The sequence below is a fragment of the Fundulus heteroclitus genome, unplaced genomic scaffold (genome assembly GCF_011125445.2).
Source record: "Fundulus heteroclitus isolate FHET01 unplaced genomic scaffold, MU-UCD_Fhet_4.1 scaffold_93, whole genome shotgun sequence".
Taxonomy (NCBI): Eukaryota; Metazoa; Chordata; class Actinopteri; order Cyprinodontiformes; family Fundulidae; genus Fundulus; species Fundulus heteroclitus.
The window spans coordinates 222,115-248,710 of NW_023397395.1; the positions used below are offsets into that span (position 1 = coordinate 222,115).

The following is a 26,596-nucleotide window of genomic DNA, read 5'->3' on the forward strand; positions in this document are numbered from 1 at the left end:
CTATTAGAGAATCCTGAAGGAGAATATCCGATCATCAGTTATCCAGAAGGAAAATGCTCCGAGACACACCTCAGCTAGTTCACGTCTGAGTGGTCCTAAAAGAAAAACAAATTAAAGTTTCCCTTAACAAATAAATACATTATAAAATACAAACAAAACGAGTTTAGTTGTTTAGCAGTGAAGGCTCATTGTCTCTATACCTGCAGGTTCAATAATACTAACACAAGCGACCCATTTGTCTCCAAAAGAAACTGCATCCTTAAAATGCTGGAGGCGCAGACTCATTTCCTCAATATCCCAGACGGCACTGCGGCTGTCGTCACTGTGTTGTTGCGGAAGTGCCGGTGAGCATTTTTCTGACAGCAGCGTTTTTAATCTCTCCCGCAGCAGATATCTTTTTCACTGCTAGTCTGCGTGGACCAGCCGGCGTTTCCGTGGACAAGTTGAGCAATGGCGGCCCTGAAATACGCCGGAATGGACGATACGGACAGCGAGGACGAGTTGCCGCCTGGATGGGAAGAGAGATCCACCAAAGACGGCTGGGTTTACTATGCGAAGTGAGTGGACGCCTCTGGACTAACTGTCCAACAGACTGTCCCCCTGCAGGACTCTGACGTCACCGTTAAATCGCGTAAATCTGTGTCAAAATGAACAATTTACGTTTTAAAGCATCTGCAGGTCTACAGGTTGTTTATTAAGAAGCTTAATTTATTGACATAATTATTACTCCTTTGTCACTTACTGTTTATTTATCTGAAACATTAAAAAGAACAAACCACACAATTGCTCAAATAAGACAAAACGAAGGATGTATAGTTTAGAATGGCCTTGTTGATGTCTGGTTGTAAGTCCGTTTGGACAATATTTCTCATGGGATCACCGCTTGTATGCAGTCAGGTTATCCTTATCTGATCTAAAAATGTGTTTGACGATAGCCCATAAAACAGTATATAATGCAAAATTGAATAAATCAGTGACGATGCACATACTTTCCCCCTTTTCTGTAAATCTGCTAGAATATCTCTGGGGTCTTCTTCAGAGGGCTGTGGACAAGAGACGTCCTCAAAGTCTAATCAAGGTTTCTGCAAGGTCTCAAAACAGACAAGCAAAAAAACAAACAACATAAATGTAGTAAAAAAAAAAAACTGAGATATTCAGTAGTATGTCTTAAATAAGATTTAATGAAGTCTTAGTATGCATGTATGTTCATCTACTGATCTGTAGTTCTGTGTGACAGAGAAATGTAGGTGTTACTCAGGCATGCTTATGCTGCAAACCAGAACTAACAAACCCCATAATGGAGGAAAGTAATAAGAAAACAAAATTCAACTTAAAAGTAGGTGTACCTGTGGTCGTGGCGTAGTGTGCTCGACACGGCTGTCCTGGGTTCCAGTGGACCATTGCTACATGTCTTCCCCCTGTCTCTCAACCCCATTCTCTGTCAGCTCACTGTGAAATCAAGGCCACTAGTGCCACAAAAGTAAAAATAAAATAATTTTGGTACCTCTAGGTTTTTTTTTTTTTTACAAGCAAATTGGAAAATGACAGTTTCAAATCCCAGAAAAGCCAGCCAATAGTGCTGGGAACACTTAATGGGTAGATTAAAAAAAAAAAAAAAAAAAATCTGTTTATTCAATAGTGATTAAAAAATGTGTTTTTCTTAAATGAAGCTAAATATTTTCTCAGAAAAAGTTTTGTATTTAGAACCAACCCGCTGACGGCAGACAAAATATCTTGTTTTTGGCCCAGTTTCATCTATTAATAATACATGTATGAATACAAAGAATAATGTAAAGAAATGGTACCTGTTGGGTTCCGTGGTCCTAATATTTCTCTTTGCGCCAACAGCCATGAAGAAATGAAGACACAGTGGGAACATCCCAAGACGGGGAAGAAGAAACGCTGCGCTGGAGGTTCGTGTGGAACAATCTACTTTAATGCTGTGTTTCACAAATTGTTCACCTTCTGACCCCAACTTTAGGTTAATTATAGCGCAAACTCCCCGACTAGCGGCACATTTAATTTATCTTTATAAAAGTATTATCTCTTTTTAAATAGCAAATTGTACTTAACATTATTATTTATTTATATTTCTGAAGATGACCTCAAGTCCTGTTGATTTGTGACCCAACTCATACCTTATTTGAAACTGTCATTTTCTTAGGAACCACCTAACTAAAGATATCACTGATTTACTGTACATAGTTAAGTAGTAATATATATAAAAAAACATTGTTCCCTTTTCTGCCAAATATGAGAACAAATGGTATAAAAAAGTAGTTTCAATGCTCACTTAAGCTGTTATTGTGTTGAATTATTATTTTACTTACCAAGAACATGTAAGTAGGTACACAAATACCGACCTGTCCTTTAATCAAAGGCGTTGTGTTTTTTAAATTTTGTTTTTGCAGATTTGCCATATGGTTGGGAACAGGAGACTGATGAAAAAGGACAGACGGTTTTTGTTGAGTAAGTACAAAAGGCAAATAAAAATCCCAACTATTTTTTTGTTTGCTTTAATTTTGTTTGAAAGGTTTAACTGTAAAAACCTGGATTAATTTACTATAATTTATGTAATTGGGATTTTATGTGACAGGCTAACACAATTTAGTGCATAATTGTAAAGAGGAAGGAAAAGGAGGAAGGAAATGGAGTTCAACATTTTTTTTTTTATTAATCAAAACTCCATAGTCTGACATTTATATTCAACTTTCCCTAGTCAATACTTTATAGAGCCTCCTTTTTATAGCTCTTATAGGTACAGGGCTTTTTGGATCTGTTTGTACCATGTTTTTACATCTAGGGACTAAGATTTTTGTCCTTTCCTGTATGCAAAATAGCTAAAGCTCAGGTTGGATGGAGGGTGTTTTGAGAAAATAAAATTTGCGAGTTTTTCAGCAAATTCTTATCTGGATTTATGTCTGGACTGTGACTGGTCATTAAGTAATCGAACATCCAAGGTGGATGCCTTGGTACTCTGCTCTCGTGTACTTTTGAGTGGTTTATGTGTTCATTCTGTTCTCTGCCACCGCTCTGTGGTCAGTTTCACTGGAAAGGACCTCATAAACATCAGACAGTCCTGCCTGGCCATTTTTCTCCATTTTTCATCAACCCCAGCTTTTCTAAGATATTAGCTGTCAGTGGAGCTGCTCTCTACGGTACTAACCAGAAAGACAGATGAGGTAAACAGGCAGGCACACTGGTGAAGCTTCGGCATCTCCCTTGCCCTCAAACCACATGGCTAATGTCCACTCCCGGGCCAACAAAATGGACAAACTGCTCCTTCTCAACTCTAAAGACCCAAACATCTGCAGATCTTTCTCCAAAACGTGGCCGGTGAGCTCCCCCCGGACTGTGCGCTACAGATGCCCGGCTTCCAGTGACTTTGGGTGAACTGCAGTGCAGTGCTTTTGGGGCAAAAGAGAGGAGGGGGACTATGCTTTTACATAAATGAAGGTGTGGGTACTGATGTCACAGTGTTATAGAAGAATGTAGCCCTCACCTGGAGTCATTGTTGTAGACTGTTAAGGTTTTTATCCACTGAGGGAGTTTTTTTTTTGTTCTAGCAGGTGCTTATTTCCCACCACAAGCTTCCAACATCAGAAGCTGAAAAAAAGTTGAGTTAATAACAGACTTGGAGGAAAAAAAAAACAGACTCTCTCATTATTGTTCTTGGGGATTTTAACAGCTCAAACCTCTCTAAATTAACTTCCAAAGTACAGACTATATAGAACATCTTCAACTGTGGATAAAAACACAATGGACCACTGTTACGCAGCTTTAAAAGACGCATGTCGCGCTGTCATCAGGGCCACTTCGGGAATTCTGATCGGTCTGTTTCAAATCATTCCAACAGGCAGAAATGGAAAAACTCCTAAGCCTTTGGTTCGAACTATTAGGAAATGGACGGAGAAGTCAAAGCAGATGTTACAGGCCTGCTTTGACTGCACAAAATAGAGCTTGTCCTTAAAGCTTCAGCCACTGACCTGAACAAACTTGCTGAAATTATGACTTCTTGCTTCATTTCTTTGTGTGGACATTGGAGAGCAGACGAAGGTCTTTCGCACATACAACAACAATGGTTCATTTCACATGTGAGGAAATGCCGTTGGACCAAGGGAGAGGCTTACAGCAGTAGAGACCTGGCCCTGTATAAGTAGGCCAGGAACAAACTGACCAAGCAAATCAGGGCAGCTAAGAGAGGATACAACAAGAAACTAATAAACAGCTTCTCAGCAGAGAACCCAACATCAGTGTGGAATAGTCTGATAAACCTCCCTACAGGAGCCCATTCCTCCACCCTGAGCAGAATCCCCATCTGGCTGACGACATTGACAGCCTCTGCTGCAGGTTTGAAAAGTACCTGAAGTCCACACCTCCCACCAACTCGTCTACATCTCCCTCTGACACATAAAAGCTCCTCATACGGGGTGTGTGATCACAGAACGATATTAATAGGTTCTTTCAGTGTCAGGGGACCAGGAAATCTCCAGGACCTGACAATGTCTCCCCCTTTATGCCCGAGAGCCTGCGCTGACCAACTGAGCCCCAACTTGACTCTGATCTTCAGCAAGTCTCTTGAGCCGTGCCAAGTTCCCTTCTGCTTCAAACGCTCCACCGTCATCCTGGTTCCCAAGGAAAAAACACCATCATGAGGTTAGATGACTACAAACCTTTGAGGAACTTGTGTTGAAGCGTCTGAAGGACATAAAGTAACAGGTCCCCTGCTGGACCCCCTGCAACTTGCTTGCTGGGCAAACAGGTCGGCAGATGATGCAGTCACCCTGGGACAACACTTCATCCTGCTCTACCTCCACCACCTATAGGGGACGTACGCCAGGAATCCTGTTTGTGGACTTCAGCTTGGTCTTAAACAGCATCATCCTTCACCAGAAGTTCACCCAGCTCACAGTCTCAGCCTCCACCTGTCAGTAGATCGCTAGTGTCCTGACTGACCGAGAGAAGCAGGTGAGTCTGGGGAACATCTTCTCCGGCACAAGAACCCTCAGCACCAGTGCACCAGTGCACCTCTCCCCACTCCTCTTCTCTTGGTACACAAATGACCGCACCTCAGCGGACCGGTCGGTGAAACCCCTGAAGTTCACAGATGACACCGCTGTCACCGGTCGGATTTAAGACGATAAGGAGTCTGCATGCAGACAGGAGTTGGATCTGCTGGTCCACCGGTGAGGTCAGAATCAGCTGGAGCGTAACCAGATCAAGACGGTGGAGAGGATGGTGGGCATCATTCATCCCTGCTGCTATCAGATTATACAATGCTGCACTATAACTGTAATTATAACGTCATTATAACTGTAACTATAACTGTGATAACCAACGTGCAATAACTAATGTGCAATTCTATTTAATACACTGTGCAATAATCCTGAAAGAAGTGACTTCTGCTGTTTTTACCACCTGAATATATGTCAATACACATATAAGTCACCGTGAATGTACATAAGACATCCTCTGCCTTATTTCTATTTTGTATTTTTATTATTATTTACTTCTTTTTTTGATCCACTGTATAAACGAGGACACACTGTATATACCTGATGCACCTTGTACTACTTTTGGCACCTTCTTCTGATTATTGATCACTGAGCCGATGTGACAAGTGAATTTCTCCAATGTGAGATCAATAAAGCCTATCTTATCTTATCTTATCTTATCTTATCTTATCTTATCTTATCTTATCTTATCCGGAGAACACTTCCCACACTGCCTTCCCTCACCCTCTTCAACAGCACTGCGTTTACTGTGTACCGCAATATGTTCCTGGGGACCACCCTTTCTTGGGACCTGAGAAAGTCCTCACACACAGACACTGTTTGGAAGAAGTCCCAGCTGAAACTGTGCTTCCTGTGGCACCCTTCCTCGGGAGCTGTCGGTCATCTTAGACACCGCCATGTGTTTTTGTGTATACCCACCTCTCTGGTTTGGCTCGTTCACAAAAACAGGACAGGTCCAAATCACAGCGAACGATTAGGCGTGTAGACAGGACGATCATGGCTGAACTTGATCCTTCCAGGACTCGTACAGGTCTAGGGTCAGAAAGCATCTCTACAGACTCCACACATCTTGGACGCAGGATACGTTTTTAAAAAAAGTATATTTTTACTTCAAATGTCTTCATTGGGAGAAAAGTGGAACCGAGGTCAGATTCCTTGTTTGTATGCACAAACTTGCAGATTAAAGCTGACGCTGATGTGCAGCGTTAGTTTTCCGACACACGAGGGGTTTTGCATTAACCAAAAGTTAAATTTCAGTCTCACCTGAACGGAGCACTTACTATCATATGCTTGATGTGCCCCCTACATTGCTTGTACATCTTACACTGCAAAAACGGATCTAAAAATAAGCAAAATGTTCTTAAACATATTGTTCTTGTCCTTGATCTGAGCAGGTAAATATGATTATCTGCCAATGGAATGAGTATTTTGACCCCTAAATTAAGGTAATTAGTCATCCTGCACTTTAAATAAGATGATGGAGATGAATTGTTCCTATTTTAAGTGCAAAAACCTTATTCTATTGGCAGATCATCTTATTTACCTGCTCAAATCAAGGACAAATACACTAATTTTAAGAAAATTTTACTTATTTTTAGTTCTGTTTTTTGCAGTGTAGTGGTTTCTTTCAAATCTTCTTGCCACCTTATCTGGGAATCTTCTGCTGCTTCTCCAGAGTAGTGCATCTTTTTCTGATTAATTCTCTCCTTGCCTGGTCGGTCATTTTAGAAGAGCCTCTAGGTTGGTTTGCAGTAGGGTTGTACGATTTCAGGAAAATGTTTAATGGGGAAATTGATTATGATTAACCCATACTTTCAAGACAATTTTCTATTAGTGCTATTACCCAATGTCACCACCACTCCATGGATGTAAATGCATAACACTTGTAATATTATACCCTACTAAATATTACATTTAGGCGGTCTCTTGCAATGGCGATATTGTACACACTAATGTTGCGATTTTATTGTGTCGTATTCCTTCTGTTCTCAGAAAATGTACTGGACAGAGTTCTGTCAGATGTTTAAAGCTTTGCATATTGTTTTATAATTTAAAAACTTCCCTTTCCACATTACCCCTAATCCTGTTTGGTGTGGTCTTCATGGCACTTCTTGTTCGCTCATGTTACCTAGCAAACCTTTGAGACCAGAAACAGAACAGCTGAGAATACATTACACAGAGCTGGATTCTGCGTACCAATTACAGTGCAAAAAGGGAACTAAAAGTAAGTAAGGTTTGCCTAAAATTAGTGTATTAGTTCTTGATTTGAGCAGGTTAATAAGATTATCTGCCAATGGAATGAGTACTTTTTTTTTTTTTTTTTTTTTTTTTACCTCTAATATAAAATAATTAGATATTCGGTACTTGAAATAAGACGATGGAGATGAGTTGTTCCTATTTTAAGTGCAGAAATCCTATTCCATTGAGAGATAATCTTATTTACCTGCTCAAATCAAGGGCAAATACACTCATTTCAAGAAAACTACTTACTTTTAGTTTTCTTTTTTTTTGCAATGTAGGTTTCTGCTGTAGGCAATTGATTGCAGAATAGTTTATTTAAGGGTATAAGATTAGTAGGGATTCACAATACAAACGGATGCCACATTTTTAAGATTTTTGTTTGTAAACAAATGAAACCAATGCATCCCTTCAACCGTATCTAATAATAACCACAATAAAATGTCAGAAAGTTTGCTGTTGTACAATGACAACTGTGATATTATCCATTTAAATAGTACACAACTCAACGTTTCTGGCTTTTTTCCACATATTATTTGCACTGCTCGATAATTTTGCATGCAAATACCTTTTTGCTCATAAACAATGGTTGAACATTCTCTGCACGCTGTTCTTGCACACTGTTTTTCTCCTGCATTGTTACATCTGATCACAGCTGCACTTTATATTGTAATGTTGCCTTATTCCACCTGGAATCCCATTGCACTGTCGTAAGCTGTATGCAACGAAATTTCGTTCTGTATGCACTCCGTACATACAAAATGACAATAAAGTCGTCTAAGTCTAATGACAGCTCGAAGAGTTAGAACACTTTTGCAAGGTATGGTAAGCTGTTCCAATAAATCCTGTTAATTTTTTGTCTCTTCCAGCCACATTAACAAGCGGACCACCTATTTTGACCCGCGCCAGGCGTTCACCGTGGAGGATGTGGTGGTGAAGCCAAAGCGGTACGATGGAAACACTGCTGCTCTGGAAATTCTTCAGGGTCGTGACCTATCTGACAAAGTTGTCGTCATCACTGGAGGCAACTCTGGCATTGGTAAGTCCCAGTATCTGTTTTGTTTATTTAATTAATCAATTAATTTTTGTTTTCTAATGCTTGCTACTGTTTTTGGAACTCAGAAAATGTGTTGCCGCAATATTACCACCAGGTGGCGAAAGTGCACCTCAGTGGGCCGACAACAGGGACTCCGCTCCCCTGCATGTCCCCATCCTGCCACAAGCAGACATTCATCAACATTAGCCTACAAAATGATACGCTTAGATTCAACAAATCACTCCTTAATACCGAACATGACTGCATTGAAGTTCATTAGCAGGGCTGAATTGGATGTCATTGTTAACTGTAATGAATGGTGTCCATTTGTACCCCAGCAAATGCACGGCTCACCATATAATGGCCTGGAAACAAATGTATTTCCTTTTTGCTTTAGTTTAGATTAGCGCAGGCTCCGGCCATTTGTTCACTCTCGAAGCTTTGTTCGTGCTAGATAATGACAGCGTGAGGGAGATCAAATAAACATAAAATCGTTAATTGTCTGTATATTCAAATTCGTTGTCCAGAGGAGAATCACAGCAGTGTAATTGCTGTGCGTGTCTATTATGGGATGCCGCGGGGCAGAAATATAATATATAGATTTGAAGCTGCCCAGGGGCCTTCACTGAACAAAGACATCCAATCTATACTCCCGTTTTTATCTTTACGCAGAGTCTTAAATAATTTAATTGAAAATAGATATTCTATGCTTGGATATATCCATGTGTTATTTTATTATTTTTTTTATTTTTATTTTTTTAATAACAACTTTCAACCATTAGATTGATTTCAAAATCAAGGGAATTTTATATTTACTTATTTAGCAAACACATTTTTGGTTGTGGTTCTGGTTTTAGCAAGAATAAGCTCACCTGGGACGAGCATTTGCTTTTTAATCTCGTGTGAAGGTATCTGAAAGTGATAAATCTTTAATATCTACTTCCTATAGCACGAGAGCGACGCTCCAGGTCTGAATTACAAGCTTGTTCCACCTTCAGATGCAGTATTTAACAAAGTATTTTTTTTTCTATTACAGTTACATTTTGTTTACTCTCACTCTTCGATCTGTTGGGTCCACCTACAGTGCCCAACCCTTGAGTATTAGGTACTTTAACCATTTGTATGTTTTTTTTCACAGTACATGCACAAGTCTTAGTGTATTTTACTGGGATTGTACATGTTACACCAACATAACATAGTGCAGCATTGTAAAAGAAAGAGAGTGAAGCATTTTCAAAATATTTTCCGAACGAAAAATCTGAAAAGTGCAATGTGCGTTTGAATTCAACCCCCTTTACCTTGATACCCATAAATGGAAGCCATTCCAACCAGTTACCTTTGCCTAAATCACCTAATTAGTAGAGTCAAGCCGTGTGTAATGTGTTCAGCATAACGCCAGCAGTTCTGCGAAGGCTTCAGAGGTTTGTTGGAGAACATTAGAGAGCAACCAGCATGCAAATTTCATGACAAAGGCTGTACGTTTGAAAGTTTTTGCTGTGAATTGTTGTTGTGTTCGAAACCTTTACGAGGAATGTGGCCAGTACAGGATTCGTCTCAGTGTAGACTTGGCTATAATCGGTGTCGCTGTTGCTATGCATGAAATTTCAAGATATTATTCTCTCCTTAATTTAGCGCTCCAAATTTACATTCTGGAGCTATGGGTAGGACTTTAACAATACATTTATGCTTTTATATTAGTCCTATTTTTCAATGTTAGAGTGTTTATCTGTTGTCACCCCAGGACCTAAATGTACAACCATCAAAATGTTCTCGTTGTCTTTATTTTTAACCATAAACTAAAACAATTTGTGGCAAAACCAGACTCAGAATGGCGCAGTGACCGAGCTGATGTTAAGTACATCAGAATATATTAACATCTTTGACTATTTTAGTATTAAAAGCTTTTTCTTAAAATCCTTTTTTTCTTGTAGAAATAATTTATTAAGACTTGTCACCCTTAAGGAAATTGCTGTAAAAGCTGAAATTCTGATGTAATTTCAAGCGTGTTGTGCTTTAGTTTAGTCAATTACTATCATGTATGTTGTCACTATAGGCTTATTATGTATGTACAAAATTTAGATAAGTAGGGTATTTGGTCAATAATTAGTTGATATTATTTTGTAAGAGCTGACTAAAGTTGATGTATGATAATAAAATAATTTTAGACTTTTTTTCTACTCCAAACTCACCAACATGAAAAAGTATTGTCCTGGCTGGATAGATCGAACTATTCAACAGATTCGTTTATTTTATCATTATTTAATTTTTCACTTAAAGTTATTAAAGAAAATACCAAATATTTATAAGTCAAATATTCAAAGATTCTAACCTTTTGGTTTAATCAGAGGTACTGCAAAGCGAGCCTTTTTTAAGATAGCTGTGTGTGAGATTATACGGGCCTAAACCACACATTAAAGAAATATTTAGTGTAGCCGTGGAAGTGTGAAGCTAACCCCCTTTTTTACTTTTTGGAAGAAAGTGTTATAAGTGGGATTTTTACTAAGTCAAGATTATCTGCAAGTAACTGCGAAAGATAATTGCAGTTTTTGCAGTCGTCTTGTGCAGAAACAGCGTAGAAAGAAAGAAGGTGAATGTTTACAGTTTGACCACTAGAGGGCACAGGAGGACTTTGAATGCTGCTGTCCAGGTTTTTAAACCATCCTGACATGAGAAATTCCTTCACATGAGTTTCTTTTATTAATTTTGCCATGGTTAAAAACCTAATAATGAAACCTATAACCCGCATTTAACATTTCCGAAGGTGTATTTGGTCAAAATATATGTGTTTATGTGTGTGGGGGTGAAAAAAGGGCAGATTTCCTCTGGACCGTCTCAGGTAGCTACACCCCACAGACATTTTCAAAGCGTATGAATTCTTAATAAACTCATATTAACATAACCTTTGTTTTACTCTGCCCCTTATTAAAAATGCAGCGGCCGTAATTAACAGTATTCTAGTAGTAATTGCTTCTTCTTGCGTCGTCCTTTTGACGTTGCTAAAGTGAAATGTGGTTACGCCAATTGCCTGGACCCACTTAGCATTTTAATAGCATCAATAGTGTTTTAAAGCACGTGTCAAGGCTATTTCCACATTCCCCCAGTGCTCACGTCTTCCGCAGGAAGTGTGACATTTTTATTATTAGTAATGGTAGGATATTATTTAATTAGAAAATTTACATTTGAGCTCCTTAATTTTACTCTTAATGCACACGAACACGGAAAGCGCACACATGAATTTATTTATGCGTGAAATATCACGGGTTCTCCGGCTCGGTGAGGAGCCTGGAAGCTCCGGTGCGCCCGGTGCTGGGAGGCGAGACGGCAATGCAGCTCGTCCTGGCGCCGTTTGCAGCATTAGTCTTCCTCTCTCCTGCTTTCTGTTGCAAATTAAAAACCTGTACCGACCTGAGTGGTGATTTTTAATTGTGATAATGGAAATGAATGATCGTAGTTTGTCCCCCCCACCCCACACACACACACACATACCTCCCTTCCTCGCTCTCCCTGTTCTTCCCAAAGGTTTTCTCTCTCATATAGACCTGTGGTGGTTCACCTGTACCTCTGCATTGATTCCTAAGCGGCTGTGACCCAAGCCTGAGCCTACTATCCATCCCCATTACGCACTCCTGCTCTGGCTCTAATTCCCTGCTATCAGCTAACGTTCAGGTTATTTACTGGCCAGAGGTCCACGGAGCATTTATACTTAAAGGACCTTTGTCATGAAACCTTCCAGGCCCCTCTGGTTTGAGAGACAAAATACTTATTTTTTGTTATAAATATAGAATGAATATTATATTTGAAGCCGGTGATTTATTATGATCTATACCCTAAAATATGATCTCTGTTCAAGCGAGACTATATTTGTATTGTCATCTGTTAGCGCGTGCAGTTATATTTGCCCCGTGACAGCTCTTTTGGGAAATGCATGTACGTTTATGGATCCCACAACCTGGGGTCCGCCATCAGTCAGCCGGTTGCCATGTTGTCAACACAATGTATGTTTAATAGCGGTCAGAAATAACATATTGACCCCTGTCCCACCTAGACAGAATATTCAACCATTAAATGTGCTTTTTTTTTTTTTTTTTTTTTGCTCCTAGCTCAGCACTATAGACAAGAAATTTATATTTTGGTTTTAGAATAAAGTTTTGATCTTTTGATCTGATGCAACAATCAGGTTTTTTTTTTTACCAGTTCAAATTTTGACAGGTTCTGATTTTTATGACTATATGAGATAAGAGAAAACTGCTCTGCAGGGTCCTAGAGAGTGCTATTAGCTAGAGTTTAAGAGAAAGTGTAGGAATTACAAAATTATGCGTCAAAGCATGTGTCCTCAACCTTTTATCTGATTTTTATCAAGCTAAGATAAGAAAACTTCATTAAAAAAAGTCAATTTTAACTACCATTTCACCATTATAACTGCTGGCCACTGATCATGGTTTAATGGAGAAAGATTGGCCAGTTCCAATTTTCCGGTTTTGTTTAAGATCTGACCTAACAATTCTCCTTTCTATCTATTCTATTTTTATTTTGATGAATGTAAGAATAAAAGAAAAGAAGTACGCGACAGGTTTGTATGAAATTTAACCAAAAATCTTGGAATAACAAGTTCACAGTTTATACATCAAAGCATGTTTCCCTAACCTTTATCTGTTTTTTTTTTTTTATAAAATCAAAAGAGTGTACCCAATCACATGCTGTTGTCTGATGCATTTGCTGCTGAAAAATTATAAGACTTCAATGATTGGTGGTTTTATTGGTTAGAAAATCTCCCCAAGCTTTCAGTATTCTCCTGCTCATCACCAATTAGAGTCAATCAAGGGAAAACTGGCAGATATTTGTTTATGTTTTTCCTGTTTATAAAGCTTACTTTCGAAATTCTTCTGACTTTTTTTTTTTTTTTTCCTGAAGCTACCTTCTTGGACAAATTCATACTGTTGCAAAAGCTCTCCTCGATATAAATGCATGCGTTGCAATCCTCTTGTTGTTGTTTTAAAGGTGTGTGGTCAGTCCTGGAATAAGTGGCAGAAAAGACCCAGACGGTGGCGGATTTGGGAAAAGAGCGCCTCATGATGATTCTTTTTTTGTATCTTAATGCATCACCTCTGCAGTGTTTTATGACTTTATTTTTATTCATGAAAGACTAACGTTGTTCATGTATTTGCGCTGATCCCACTGTTGTGCTGTGTGGATTAAGTGTCAGGGCCGGCGCTCTCCGCTCTCTGGATGGAGAGATCCCTAAGCGTATTCAGTGAGTCGCGGAGTTGTGGGAGCCTCCGCTCGCAGATTAAACCCGCAGCCGAGCTTTGTGGCTGATCATTAGATTGAGGCAGATTTGTTAGGCATAACTGCCATTAAATTGGCTGCAAAGCTCTGGTATTTACTGCACTGCTGTTTATGAATAAGGACCCCCTTAAAGAGGCGCGCAGCGACGCGTTAAACCCGAGCCTCAGTTAGGAGGGAACTGCATTATTCATAGTGGGAGGAATTAGATGGATAAAAAGATGTTCCTGGAGAAGATGTCTGTGCCTCCGAGTGGCTGTTTTTTAGTTTAGATGACATCCAGACTGACTTGTGCGGCGATTTTTGGATGCGGGCACCCGCTGAGATGTACTTTGTATTGCTAAAGTATTCAAACCCCTTTAACTTTTCCCGGATTTGTCACGTTAAAGCCATTTTAATGGGACTTAAAGTGATAAACCAACTCAAAGTAAAGCATAATTTTGAAGTTGACTTAGACTTGGACAACTTTATTTGTCATTTTGTATGCACAGAGTGCGTACAGAACGAAATTTCGTTGCATGCAGCCTGTAAATTGCAGTAAAATTAAATTACAGTATAAGGTGCAGCAGTGATTTAAAAGTAAACAATTTAAATGTAGACAATGCAGGAGAAGTCACAGTGTACAGGTGAGTATTTTTTTTTTTAAAACATTTGTAGGTGCAGAATTGATTGTGCAAGAATACAGCTTGTAATTTACAGTACAAGTTGAAGGAAAATGATACATGGTTTTCAAAACCGTTTATGGAAAAGAATCAGAAAAGTGTGGTAAGCATTTGGGTTTCGGCTTCTTGATGCTCCTAAATAAAATCAACACAACCAATTACCCTCAGGTTTCCACTAATTGGTAAAAGCCCACCTGTTCCCGTTATAAGTCCTGCAGTTCTGTGACGGGCTGAGACATTTGTTTGAGAGCAGTAGGAAAAAAAAAAAAAAGCAGCATCATAAAGACCAAGGAACACAAGACCTGTCGGAGAGAAGGTTCTGGAGACGTTTGGAGCTGGGTTAGGTTATAAAACAATCTCTTAAGCTTTACACATCTCATGTTTAACCGCTCTGTTGAGTCCATCATCTTTAACTGGAAATATTTTTAGACAAATGCAGACCTCCCAAGACATGGCTGTCCAGCTAAACTGACAAGCTGGACAAGGAGAGCTTTTGTTGACAGAACTGTTGGCTGAACTTTTCACAAATGGCTGCTCTGTCCCTCGTGGACGACTGGAAAGAAGCGAGGCCACTGCTGAAGAAAAGTCCATAAGAAATCCCCTTTTCAGTTTGCCACAAGCCATGAAATGGACTCCGCAAACATGTGAAAGATGGCACTGTGGTCATATGAGACTGTAATTAATCTTTTAGGCCTACGTGTAAAATGCTATAGCTGCAGGAAAGCTAATACTGCATAATACGCTGAACACGGCATCCCTGTGGTGAAACTTAACTTGGTCATAGATATGTAGGACGTTGGATGCTTTTCTTCAGCGGAGACGGGGAAGCTTCGCTCCATCAATCTTGCCATCATCTCAACTATCACAAGATTGATGGAGCTTAGTACAGGACAATCCTGAAAAAAAAAAAAAAAAAAAAATAATCCAATAGGACAACACTAAACCTACAGCCAGAGCTACACTGTAATGCTTTAGTACAAGCTGTATTCATGTGTTTAAATGGCCTAGTCAAAGTCCAGAAGTAACTTAAAATCTTTAAGAGTTCAAAGTTAATGCACTCTCTGTTAAGCTCAACCTGAGCTTAAGTTGTTTTGGCTAATGTTTTCAGTCTTTAGACGTGTAAAGCTGGTAATGATATGCCCTGAAAGACTTACACCTGCAGTAGAAGGCGGTTCCACAAAGCAGGTGGAATACAAAAGTGTGACCATGCACACTTTTTCAGAATTTTATTTCCTTTAACTTAAAAGCTAAGAGTAATTTTCATCCTACTTCATAGTCATGCATCACTTTGTGATGATCTGTGACTATAAACTGCAGTAGAATACGCTGTTTGTCGCTGTAATGCAACAAAATGTGAAAATCTTAAATTCACATTTCCGGCGTGCACGGTCCGGCTCATGTCTCCTCTGTTTCAGCTGAATTAGCGGCAAATCAACGGACGGTAGTATTTTATTTATTTATTTTTTTCCCATGTCCCTGTTGATGAATGTGTTTATTGGCACCGTAATGAAAACCAGTTATGGTTGGTTAGTCAAATTATTCAACTTTATTAACCTTGGATTAAATTTGCTAGGCAAACCTCAAACTGGCGCAACATGGGAAGAATATCACGCTGCAGGCCAGAGGGGTTCAATAATGATTACAGCTCTAATATAATAGAAGCGAAGTGGTCGGAGAGCGAGGGGATAGAATACATATATGTGATTAAAGGCTGTAGGTAAAATAAAAGGAAGGAGTACGAAGTTATTGTGTGTAGTCAAGTAGTTTATCGATCTATCGGGTTTATAGTCTGCGCCTGATGAGGGGATGAAAGTCACTTGATTGGGCGGCTCTTTGTGCTTGAACGGGCCTCGCGGGGCCTCGCAGGTGGGATCCAGTTAGGTCTGCTTCCGTCAGATTTTGCCACCCTCACTTCCTCCCCCGTTTGAGATCTGAGGAGCAGCGGTGTCCAGTGTGCTGTGTAAGGCCATGATGAGAGACTGTGTGGGGAGCTAGAGGTTGACAGTGGGTCAGAGAAAGAGAAAAGGTGGTGGTGGTGTTGGGGGGGGGGGGGGTCCTCAGACAGAGGACAGCATCTGAGAGGAGGGGGTGTAGGAAGGAGGCAGGAGGGGACAAGGAGGGGTAATGGAAGCACTCCAGTGCTCTCGCCTGGAACAGCTCAACCTTGGGCTGTAATTACCAACCATACATTCCACTTTTGGGGTGACACCTCCCTCCTCCTGGACCAGTGGAGGGGAATTAGAGGGGATCTTAAAAGTCAGAAAGAGTCAGGGAGTTGGGTTGTTACCCCGCTTCTTGGGTCGAGAAACGCACAGGTGCACTTATCACTCAGTCAGGAGTTGGGAGTCGTTCCTGAAATCACTTTATTGTTTAGACATTCACTTTCCTCACACAGTTTACAACTTCAGAAAATTAAATATGCTGTTTTTCAGTTGATATAAATATTATATCAACTGATAAAATATTTTTAAAAAGTACACCGTTTACAGTGTGTAGCTATGATGCCATTTGTTTTGTTCTGAGTGAAGTAGTTGGAAGGAGTCGCCTCACATCTGACGGATGGAGGAAAAAATGTCCAATGTGAGTTTTAAGCAGTTTGCCAGACTACAGTTCTTTGTGGAAGACAACAAGCCAGCTGCTGAGGAGCCCAGCAAAGTGCCTGAGCTGACCAAGTGAGGAATGCACGATATACGCGGTGTGCTTGTTGACGGAGGCTGGCGTGGCTCAGAGATGAACTGCAGGAAATACGAACACCTCTGTTCTCCTCTGTTCGTACCTGGGATAACAGGGTTGGAAATATTAGGGCTGGACGATAATTCAATAACGATAAATATCGATCGATAGAAGTATGGTTCAATATAAAAAAACAAAAATAAAAAGTTCAATAAAAGAACAGTGCGTTCTAGCCTATCATGTAGGTTAATACTACAGTCATTACATCCTCCCAGCCAATCACAAACCCAGGAAAAGCTCCATCAGCCTTCAGAGAATTCAAGGAGCACATTTAATAACACTTACAGTTTTTGTAAAAAGTTGGTTGAATAAAGGGTTGTGTTTGAATTCATTTATTTAAAAATAGGTCATAAAGCAACAGCGTTAAATGGCCAGGGCTACATTTAAATGTATATTTTGAATTTTTGTGATAATTATCGATATCGATCAATATGATTTCTGTTTTATTGATATGCTTTTTTTCCTATATCGTCCAGCCCTAGGATATTTACAGCTGCAAGTACACACACACACACACACACACACACACACACACACACACACACACACACACACACACACACACACACACACACTTAATACCTATAAGTAAGAGACTGCTGCGTTTTATTTAAATCTTTGCTGGTCTTCCTTACCACGTCCCATGCTGTGGTGAATGCCTGAGCTAAACATGGAGGCGGTAGTGGAAGTAGTGGAAACTGCTGCCATCCATCAACCAGAACCACAGTTAGTTACAATGGTGACTGAAACGGGCTGTGAAGTTATTGCTCTCCACCAAGTGTTGTTTGCTTTTCCGGTAATGTCTGCCTTACTGATATCGACCCTGATAGGACTCTCTCTCTGCTCTCGTTGAAGGCGGATGCTTTTTCTTTCTCCTCTGCTTTCCCATCTCCATCCCCCTTATTTCCCCTGCTTCTGCTTCTATCAATCTTTTTGGAGCCTCTCTTTACATATCCTCCGAATTGTAAATTATGGATGTGATCCACTGGTCTTTCAATGCAATTGAATCAAATTTTCTCAACAAGAAGACATTTATGGGGGACATTTTCAGCTGGACACACGGTGGACTCCTGAGAGGAGGATCGTGTGTCTGTCCATTTTGTCGGTCAAGGATGCTGAAAATGAGTATAAGTGAGTCAGGAATGCTTGGGCCCATTCTTTTAACTTCCCGGGTTTACGTCATGGATGTTTCCTCAACTTTTCTACATAATGTTCTTTTCTTGCGATGTTATCTTGTTTTTGGGAAGTGCACCAGTCCCTACTGCACCAAAACATCAGACCACAGGACACGTCTCCAAGGACTGAAGTCTTTAACGCTGAGTGTATTTGCAAACTGTAGTCTGGCTTTTTGGAATAATAGCTTTTTCCTTTCTGAATGGCCTTTGAACCTAGCCTCGTGAGACCATCCTGATCTCGCGAGCTTTCAAGCTTTCACTCGCAGATCAGTCTGGCTACTCTCCGTTAAAGAAAATTTGGAGCCGTTCACCAAACGAACGTCCAATCAGCGTTGGCTTTGAGGCGGGTTGACGTGTGACGCAACGAGAAGATCGACAGTTCAGTCTAAACAACATGGCGGCTTCAGCCGATGAAACTAGCGTTAGCGCGGCTATCGAGCAAGTTTTATCGGAATTACAGAGTATTTCTTTGCTGAGCTAATGAGCCTTTACCTGCAGCAGCAAGAGTAGCTTGGCTTGTGGTTGTGTTTTCGTCGTCGCTCGTAACAGAGCGACGACGAAGCATGTTGACAAGTACGTCATATGCTTCGTTGATCTGATTGGTTTATTTGGCCCGTCTATCACCAACATAGGCCAATCAGCTAACCAGTATTTTCGCCCCTTCCCAAAATTACTTCAACGGAAGGTTTCCAGATGGATATGCGGAGCAAATCTATCTGGCGGCGTCAGGTTACTTTGAACCAATGCCACTATAAGACCTTTTTACTCTCTGGATAATGATGCTCTCTTAACCAGCTTCAGCCAGCATCGCCACAATGCCATTACCTTTTTTTCTTTTTTCTTTCTTTTTTTCTTTCTTTTTTTTTCTTTTTTTTCCTTTTTTCCTTTTTTTTTTCTTTTTTTTTCTCTTTTTTTCCCATTAGCTTTGAGTTGAGACCCACATTTCAACTCTGGGACATGGTTTCCTTCCTGAATGATACAATGGACAACTTCAGAGATCTGACAATGCTACCTAAGGAGGAACCAGCCTCGTGGAAGTTCAAAATTCTTTCTTTGATGCATTGAGTATTTACAGTAGTTCGATTTTTCCCTGATGTTGCACAAGGTAGCAGGGTGTTTGAGGCGTTGCCTTTTTAAATACGTCACCACTTGTGTGTGCCTCCTTTTAACTCCGCTGTTGTGAATTAACCCATCAGAAGCGACCCACAGGGTGCACAAACCACATTGTTTTTCTTCCAAGCAGATATGATTTCGTTAAATATTTTGGACTTTCTTAATGATTTTCAACGTTTTTCATCAGGCTGGCTTTAAATCCGTCTCATTTTGTGTCCAGGCTTTGTGCCTGACTCCAGCCTTCGCATTGTGACCCAACATTTCTGCACAGTCCTGCAGTCAGTTCATTAACTGTGCCGCTCCGGTGTTTTTCCAAGCACAACTTCGGCTCCAGCGGAGGAGGTTTGTGGGAGCTCGACGCGTTTGCCCCTCAGGCCTTGTAATGATTTGAATTGACTTCTGATTGCCCAATTGTACTGCAGAGCTTATTTTAGTTAAATGCCTCTTTGGTTGCAGATCAGGAGAGAGAAGGAGCCGGCTGCTCCGTTTGCCAAATAAACACGTTTACCGACGATGCTGGTAATGATCTCATTACATTGAGCCAATACACCTGTGTACGAGTGGAGGGTGGGGGCGGGGGATCTGGAGGGGGGGTGGTGGGGGGTTGGACCAGGGAGGACAAACAAAGCGTGAAATCACTAAATCACACTCATTATTGTGGGATATCAGTGGGGCCAGGATCCTAATGTACCATGAAGAGCATTCACTGCTTAATGGACATTTTACACATTTTTATGCTTTTTATATATTACAGTAAAACACAATTTCAACAACAGCCAAGCCATTTACTGTATTTCTGTTACCTCGTGAAGCCCCACAGCGAGGAAACACGCCATCAGAGGCATTTGTCCTCATCTACCCGGCCGTTTAAGGCCATATTCTCTCATTGTCTCTGGGTTTTTACCTTGTTTGTATCTAATTAGACAACAAAAAAAAAAAAAAAACAACAGACAAATCTGGACGAGCTGGAGCTGCGTTCTGGGACGCCCCGCCACGTGTTGTAAAACAGCTCGTGGCGTCTGTCGATCCCGGAGCGCAGGAGAAACCCCCGCGTCTGACCTCTTGTCATGTCGCGCCACGAGCGTACGATGCTGGAACAGGATCTTTTCATTGTACACCTGACCAAGAACTAATTTCACTGCGAGACCTCTCCACCGGCAACATGGGCGAAGGGCTGGAGAGTCCCTGTTACAGCGACGCCGCTCTCGTTATTTCACAATTAATGTCAAGCCCTTGTTATTTGTCATCGCAAATACACGGCTCCGGTGCGGCTGCCGTTGTCGCTGCCATATTCTAATTTGTCCTCCATTATGGAAAACACTGGTGTCGATTAATTTCACTTTCATGGTTTGTACACACAACAAGTGAGTGTGAACTGTTGTTGTTTACCAGAAGCAACTACTCTTGTCCAATTTATACAGGCAGAAAACAAAAACAATCCAGCCGTGTTTTTAAAATTTGTTGTATAAAATTTTGTCTGCTACACAACACCAGACATATCCTGTAAGTAGTATATCATCCTAATCTTTATTTTTCTGCTTTAAAACTAATACTTTATAGGGCTCTGAGGCACTCCCTGGAGCGTTAAGTTGTCAATCTCCTGTTTGCACAATGTACTTGATTCACCTTCTATTTAAGCAAATTATTAAATGCTGCTTTTCTGTAAATGAATGTTGAGGTTTAGGAGCATTTGTATTCAGTAGGATTGCTGTCTTGATGTAAATTAACCATTTTGTTTTCCTCTGGAGGCTCATGTTCTCTTGTGTTTAAGGTGGACGTGATCATAAGAATCTGTCATCCAACATCTTATTTTTATTTTTTTTTTGCCCAGTTCTGTTTGACAAATAAGCCTGAAAACGTAAATCTTACAGATTCAAATGCACATGCTTATTTATTTCCACGGGAGCACAAGGAAGCACAATGTCCATTACTGTTGGACATTCAGTGTGTAAATTAGAAGAAAACAAAGCTTTCTAAGTTTTGAGAATGTCTGAAAAAGGGCCTTTGTGTCCAAATGCAGAATTTAAAGAAAGGTATCAGCTGAATATACAGACAATATTGAAATATTGTGTTCTGCACTGAAGTCTCAAGCATGGAGCCAGAGGGAGTTTGTCCTGTGACTGGCAGGTCGCTGGTTCGATCCCCCGCTCTGTCACAGTTGTTGTGTCCTTGGGCAAGACACATCTCCTGAATTGGTGGTCAGAGAGCCGCTGCCGCCGAAGTATGGCAGCCTCACTTCTGTCAGGCTGTTCCATGGCAGCTGTGGCTACAATGTAGCTCACCACCGTCAACGTGTGAATGACTGACTGTAAAGCGCTTTGGTGTCGCCAGATTTGATAAAGGGTTATAATAGTACAAGCCATTTACGATTTAAAGGTATACTATGCAACCGGGGTTAATTTTCCAGCGAGGCTCCCCCCAGAGGGTGAAAGTAAAAGTGCACTGTCGTAAAGATGCTCAGCTGTTCTGGTTCTCCGTCAAGCCAGGCGCGGTTGTTTTGAGCTTAGCAGACAGGCGAACGCAACAAAAAGTCGAAAAAACGGCAGTACAAACAATGACTAACACAGTCAAAGTATGAACATCAGGGTTTCCCGCAGCGCTATCTTGGCGAGGCGGCCGCAGCGGCCGCCTCGCCAAACTCACGCTACCGCCTCGCCAACATTCAAAAAAAAATAAAATAAATAAATAAATAAAATAAAATAATAATAATAAAAACTCAATTTGCTTGCATGTTTATTTGACGTTAACACGCGGTCCTTTGTTGTTGCTTTAGCGCGTGCATATAGTGAATGGCAGGGCAAAAACACATGGAGTTCTGGCCGTAAAGCAAGACCGACTCTCGCGGTCTTGCACCGAGACTTCTGAGCCTGTGTGTGCGGGCCGAGGGCTCCTGCAATTGCAAGTGCGGTATTTCCCCCACAGACCACCAGGGCGGCCGAGAAAACCTTTGTTCGACCTGAAATGACTCATTTAATCATCCAAAACGGTATGGAACACATTAATTAACTGAAAAATGTTGCATAGTATGCCTTTAAATGTAAGGTGTCGACTAAAAAGTGAGCCCTTACCTTATGCAGGCTGTAACTTATGTGCAAAGGCCTTAGTTCTCCATGCGGCCGCCCTGGGTTCAACTCCGTGGACCTTTGCTGCATTTACTCCTCTCTCTCAGCCCGCCATCCTGTTAGCCTACTTTCACTAGTGCCACAAAATAAACATGAAATAAAAAAAAGATGCAGTAGTGTAATGACATTTGTATGAGATTGTTCAGGCTGCCGTCCTCTACCTCCTATTTATTGTTCATAATCTACATGCACACGTATGTAGATTATGTGTGTGTGTATGTATATATATCTATCTATATATATATATATATATATATATATATATATATATATATATATATATATATATATATATATATATATATATATATATATATATATATATAGCATTAATTACACCCAATAAAGTGTCATAATAGTTTCATTTCCAAGCTTCAGTTGTCAGAGGGGGATTCCAGTCCTATTCCAATTTTAGTTTAATAGATATTAGTCCTTAACACTCTTCTAACAATTAGGCCTCCCAGTTTTGCTCTTAATGAAAATCAGATTAAGACATATAATCTAATTACCGTCCATATTAATCCACCCTCTGATGCACTCAGTCTACTATGTTGCTTCTCAGTTTGTCAATCAGGCCCCTCACTCTTTATGTGCACGCATATATGTGCAATGGTTTGTATTTATACTGACGTAGTGCTGCTAAACTTCTCCTTGATACTATGAGGGATAGTAAATGTCAGAAGGAAATAAAAAAATATGGCAAAGGAAAAAAAAAAATAGATCTCATAAATTAATTTAACCTACGGGATGAAATGACCCATTTAGACTTGTAATTTAGAAATGAACTTCTCTCGGTCTATCTCCAGTTTTTGTCAGTTTTATCATGGCTACATGATTTGGACGGGGCCATGAAGCAGAGTCGGACTGATAAATTCTGCGCGTATCTGCAGACCCTCGTTTCATCGGAGAAACGCACTTATCGGAGCCCCTTTTGATGTGCTGAAATGTCACACTGAGATTTTGTTTGAACGGCGTGTCTGTTTTCATTTGGCTTCTCTCATTATAAACCGTTTTTTTCTTAATTACTGCCATCACTGCGTAATTATTAACATAATTAACAACCGATCCCCCCCCCCCCCCCCCCCCTCTCTTGGTAACCCCGGTGCGAGCAGCGACAGGGTCCTGAGAGCTGTCGGGCCGGAGTGAAAAACTTGATCTGAGATGAGAGGGAAGAAGTCTTGAGCCACAATGATTCAATCAGTTTCATCACTTCAGAGAGAAATGATTAACTCCTGCTGCTAGACCACTGAGCTGCTCAATAAAAGAAATTACATGGAAAATTGATGAAGATTTTAGCTTGCACCCGCACGCCCCCACCGCCACCTTATTAGATTCAGCCGCGTAGAATCAAAGATATTTTCAGAATGAAACTAATCTTTGAAGAACTGCTTGCTTTTCCCTCTTTTTTTTTTTTTTAAACCTCCTACTTTTGTGTCCTCTCTTCTGTCTCAGGCTTTGAGACGGCCAGGTCTTTCGCTCTTCACGGGGCCCATGTGATCCTGGCATGTCGAAACCTGTCCCGGGCCAGCGCGGCCGTTCACCTCATACAGCAGGAGTGGGTGAGTGGGACGGAGGGACGGACCCTGAGTTTTCTTTGGAGGCATGCAGTCCTGTGATGTGGCTTTATTGCTTTCAGTGAATCCTTTAAATAGACTAAGTCAAAAAAAATGTTGCTGTTCTTTAAACTGTTTATAAAAGACTGCTTCTGTGTTAGGTCGAAATGTTGCACCAGGGAACATAATACCAGCCTGTCAAGAAAACTGTATTTGCTCTATTCTTATTAAATTTAAATAGTTTTCTAAATACTGCTGACAGAATACCATCTATTTGCAGTAAATTGTACTGAACCTTTATTATTCAACACTGAAAAAGGAATATGGGATAGAATGAAGTGGTATAATTTATTAAACCAGGAAGAAAAAAAACCTCATTGAGATTAAAACCTCTTCTCCAGGAGTGATCTGGCCAAGACAGCAGCATAAAACATACAACACAGCCAATAAAGATGACTACGTACACAGACAGATAAACAACAGGTTCACATTTCAAAACTTACCAAAAGTAAAATGATAAGTAAAATATCCTGGGACTATCACGCAGAATGAAACATTCGGACAGTCACAAGAGCCAAAGTGAGTTAATGTCTCTTTTCTCTAATATTGACTTGAATCCCCCCAAAGTTATAAGAAATTCCATTTTTAAATCCTTTTGCATTTTATTCCAGGGAGCGGGAGCATGAGCAGAAAATTTAAAGGCCTTTTTTTTTTTTAATCCATGTCAGTTTTGACTTTTGGGACCTGCATCAAAATTATGTCCTGAGAGTGCAGATCGTAATGGCTGAGGTTCCTACACAGAAATTAGCATAAACATGTAGGAAAAAGAGCAACAGATAAAAAAAAAAATCACCCATTGAGAAAGTCTGTGGTAAGATAGAGATGGCCAATTCACTTTAGCATACAAAGTGATAGCTAGATAGCTGCAATCAGTCATAAAACACCTGATGTGTCTTAATAACAATAAAAAAAATATGTAGATCACTGCTTAATGCTGCTGCACCCGAGCCTCTCATTACACCTCTAAGGGGTGGGACATCCCTTTAGTTTATATGGTCTTTGCAAAGGTGAGGAGGTTTCTAGCCCTTGAAACCTAGGCAAAATTGGCCTAAGATTCAGAGATCCATCATTTGCTGTCTAACAATATGTTTTCATAACCCTTTTAACAGGGAAGGCCTTTCTTTTCATGCACAAAAGCTGTATTTACAGTTGCCTAAATTGATCAGATGTGATTTATTTAGGTTGAAAACTATTGCAATGAATAGAAAATGTAAAAAAAAAAAACAAAATCTCACTAAATTACTAAAGGTTGAAGTTCATACAAACAGCCTGCGTGCCCCTCAGTTCTCTGGAGCAATGCTGAATCCTCCCCTGTGTCTCCGTGAAGCAAGAGTTAAAAAGGGAGGGAGCGAGGGAGGTGGGTGGGGGGGGGGGGAGGGGGGAGTAAATGTGAAAGGGCATCTGATAATTACCTGAGATTATTGCTCTAATATCGCTGCACTTGTGACATGTGCCCAGATTTACGAGTTTGGGAAAATAAACAAGCGAAATGTGGGTGCTGGAGCAGAAAGAATAAGCTATTAGTGCTGGGTTGATTACAGCGAGCAGGACTTGAAGATGGAGGAGAGTGAGTGCTCGGCACAGATATGAGAAGAAAGGCTGAGAGGGAGGAAGAAAAAAAAAAAGGGGGTGGTTGGGGGGGGGGGGGGCAGAGCGGGAGACAAACGCCTTTAAGCGTGAGCAGATCTACAGTGTTTAAAGTCGCCAAAGTCTCTAATTGAAGTATGCCCCTGGGGCTGTCAGCGCTGCTCTACACTGTGAAATCCACTGCTTTGTTTAAACGAGTGAGGAAAAGCTCCCAGTACCAGATTCTGTGCCACAATTGATTTTCAAGGCTTCGCACCTGCCACAGATTCATCCCAGATACCCGATGTTGCTAAATTAACAGACGGTAAAACACCTTTTTAAAGCATGAGAAAGTGTGACCTCATGGTTGTAAATGATGATCTCCCGTTCTGCGCTAAATTTGGCATGTGCAGATCTTTTCACAAATTTAACAATCAAATTAATAGTCTCGCTCCGAGAGCATTAAATTAGCATTTCTGAAGCCGTCTTCGTTCCTCCTTCTCAGGAATCCCCCCCGTTAGAGGCTAATGAATTAAAGTCACAATATCAGAATAAATCTTGGCCACAAATTCTGCCCCTTTGGCGACATTATTAATAGATTCAGGAGAAGAATAGAGAGGAGGATTAATCTTTAAGATGATGGATGGCCTCTGCTTACCTTCCCATGCTCCTAACGTTAAGGTCATTTTGATAAGTGAGTATATTTTGGGGGTCCTCTGCAGAAAAGGTCACCGTATCTACTTCCAGGTGCCTCGCAGGCTTCCACTCCGGCTGCCAGGAGTGGAGCCGGCGTCCCGATTGCAGGCGACCTCTGACCTCCAGCTGCCTGCTTACTTTTACTTCTCTTTCTCTAACTCTTCTCCTGTGTCTGAGTAGACGGCCACTCTCGCCTCTGAGCAGCAGCGCTGTCCACCACAGTCAAAGTTCGTACTGACAGTGGGTATATTAGCGGGGGTCCCTGATGGATAACCTGTCCTGTTCTTGTTGCATCTTGCAAAAAACATTAACACACATTCAACTTTTTCCACATTTTGTTTCGT

The 26,596-nt window shown here is 40.7% G+C and overlaps 1 protein-coding gene across 1 annotated transcript in view; it reads left to right on the forward strand.

The window, feature by feature from the left end:
- Nucleotides 1-315: 315 nt before the first annotated feature.
- Nucleotides 316-26,596, forward strand: part of wwox (WW domain containing oxidoreductase) — a 224,722-nt gene continuing 198,441 nt past the window's right edge. Inside the window, exons 1-5 of the mRNA XM_036134883.1 lie at nt 316-557; nt 1,849-1,913; nt 2,412-2,469; nt 8,123-8,292; nt 23,830-23,936. Coding sequence (XP_035990776.1) covers nt 451-557; nt 1,849-1,913; nt 2,412-2,469; nt 8,123-8,292; nt 23,830-23,936 — 507 coding nt within the window. The 5' untranslated portion in view covers nt 316-450. The remainder of the gene's footprint in view (nt 558-1,848; nt 1,914-2,411; nt 2,470-8,122; nt 8,293-23,829; nt 23,937-26,596) is intronic.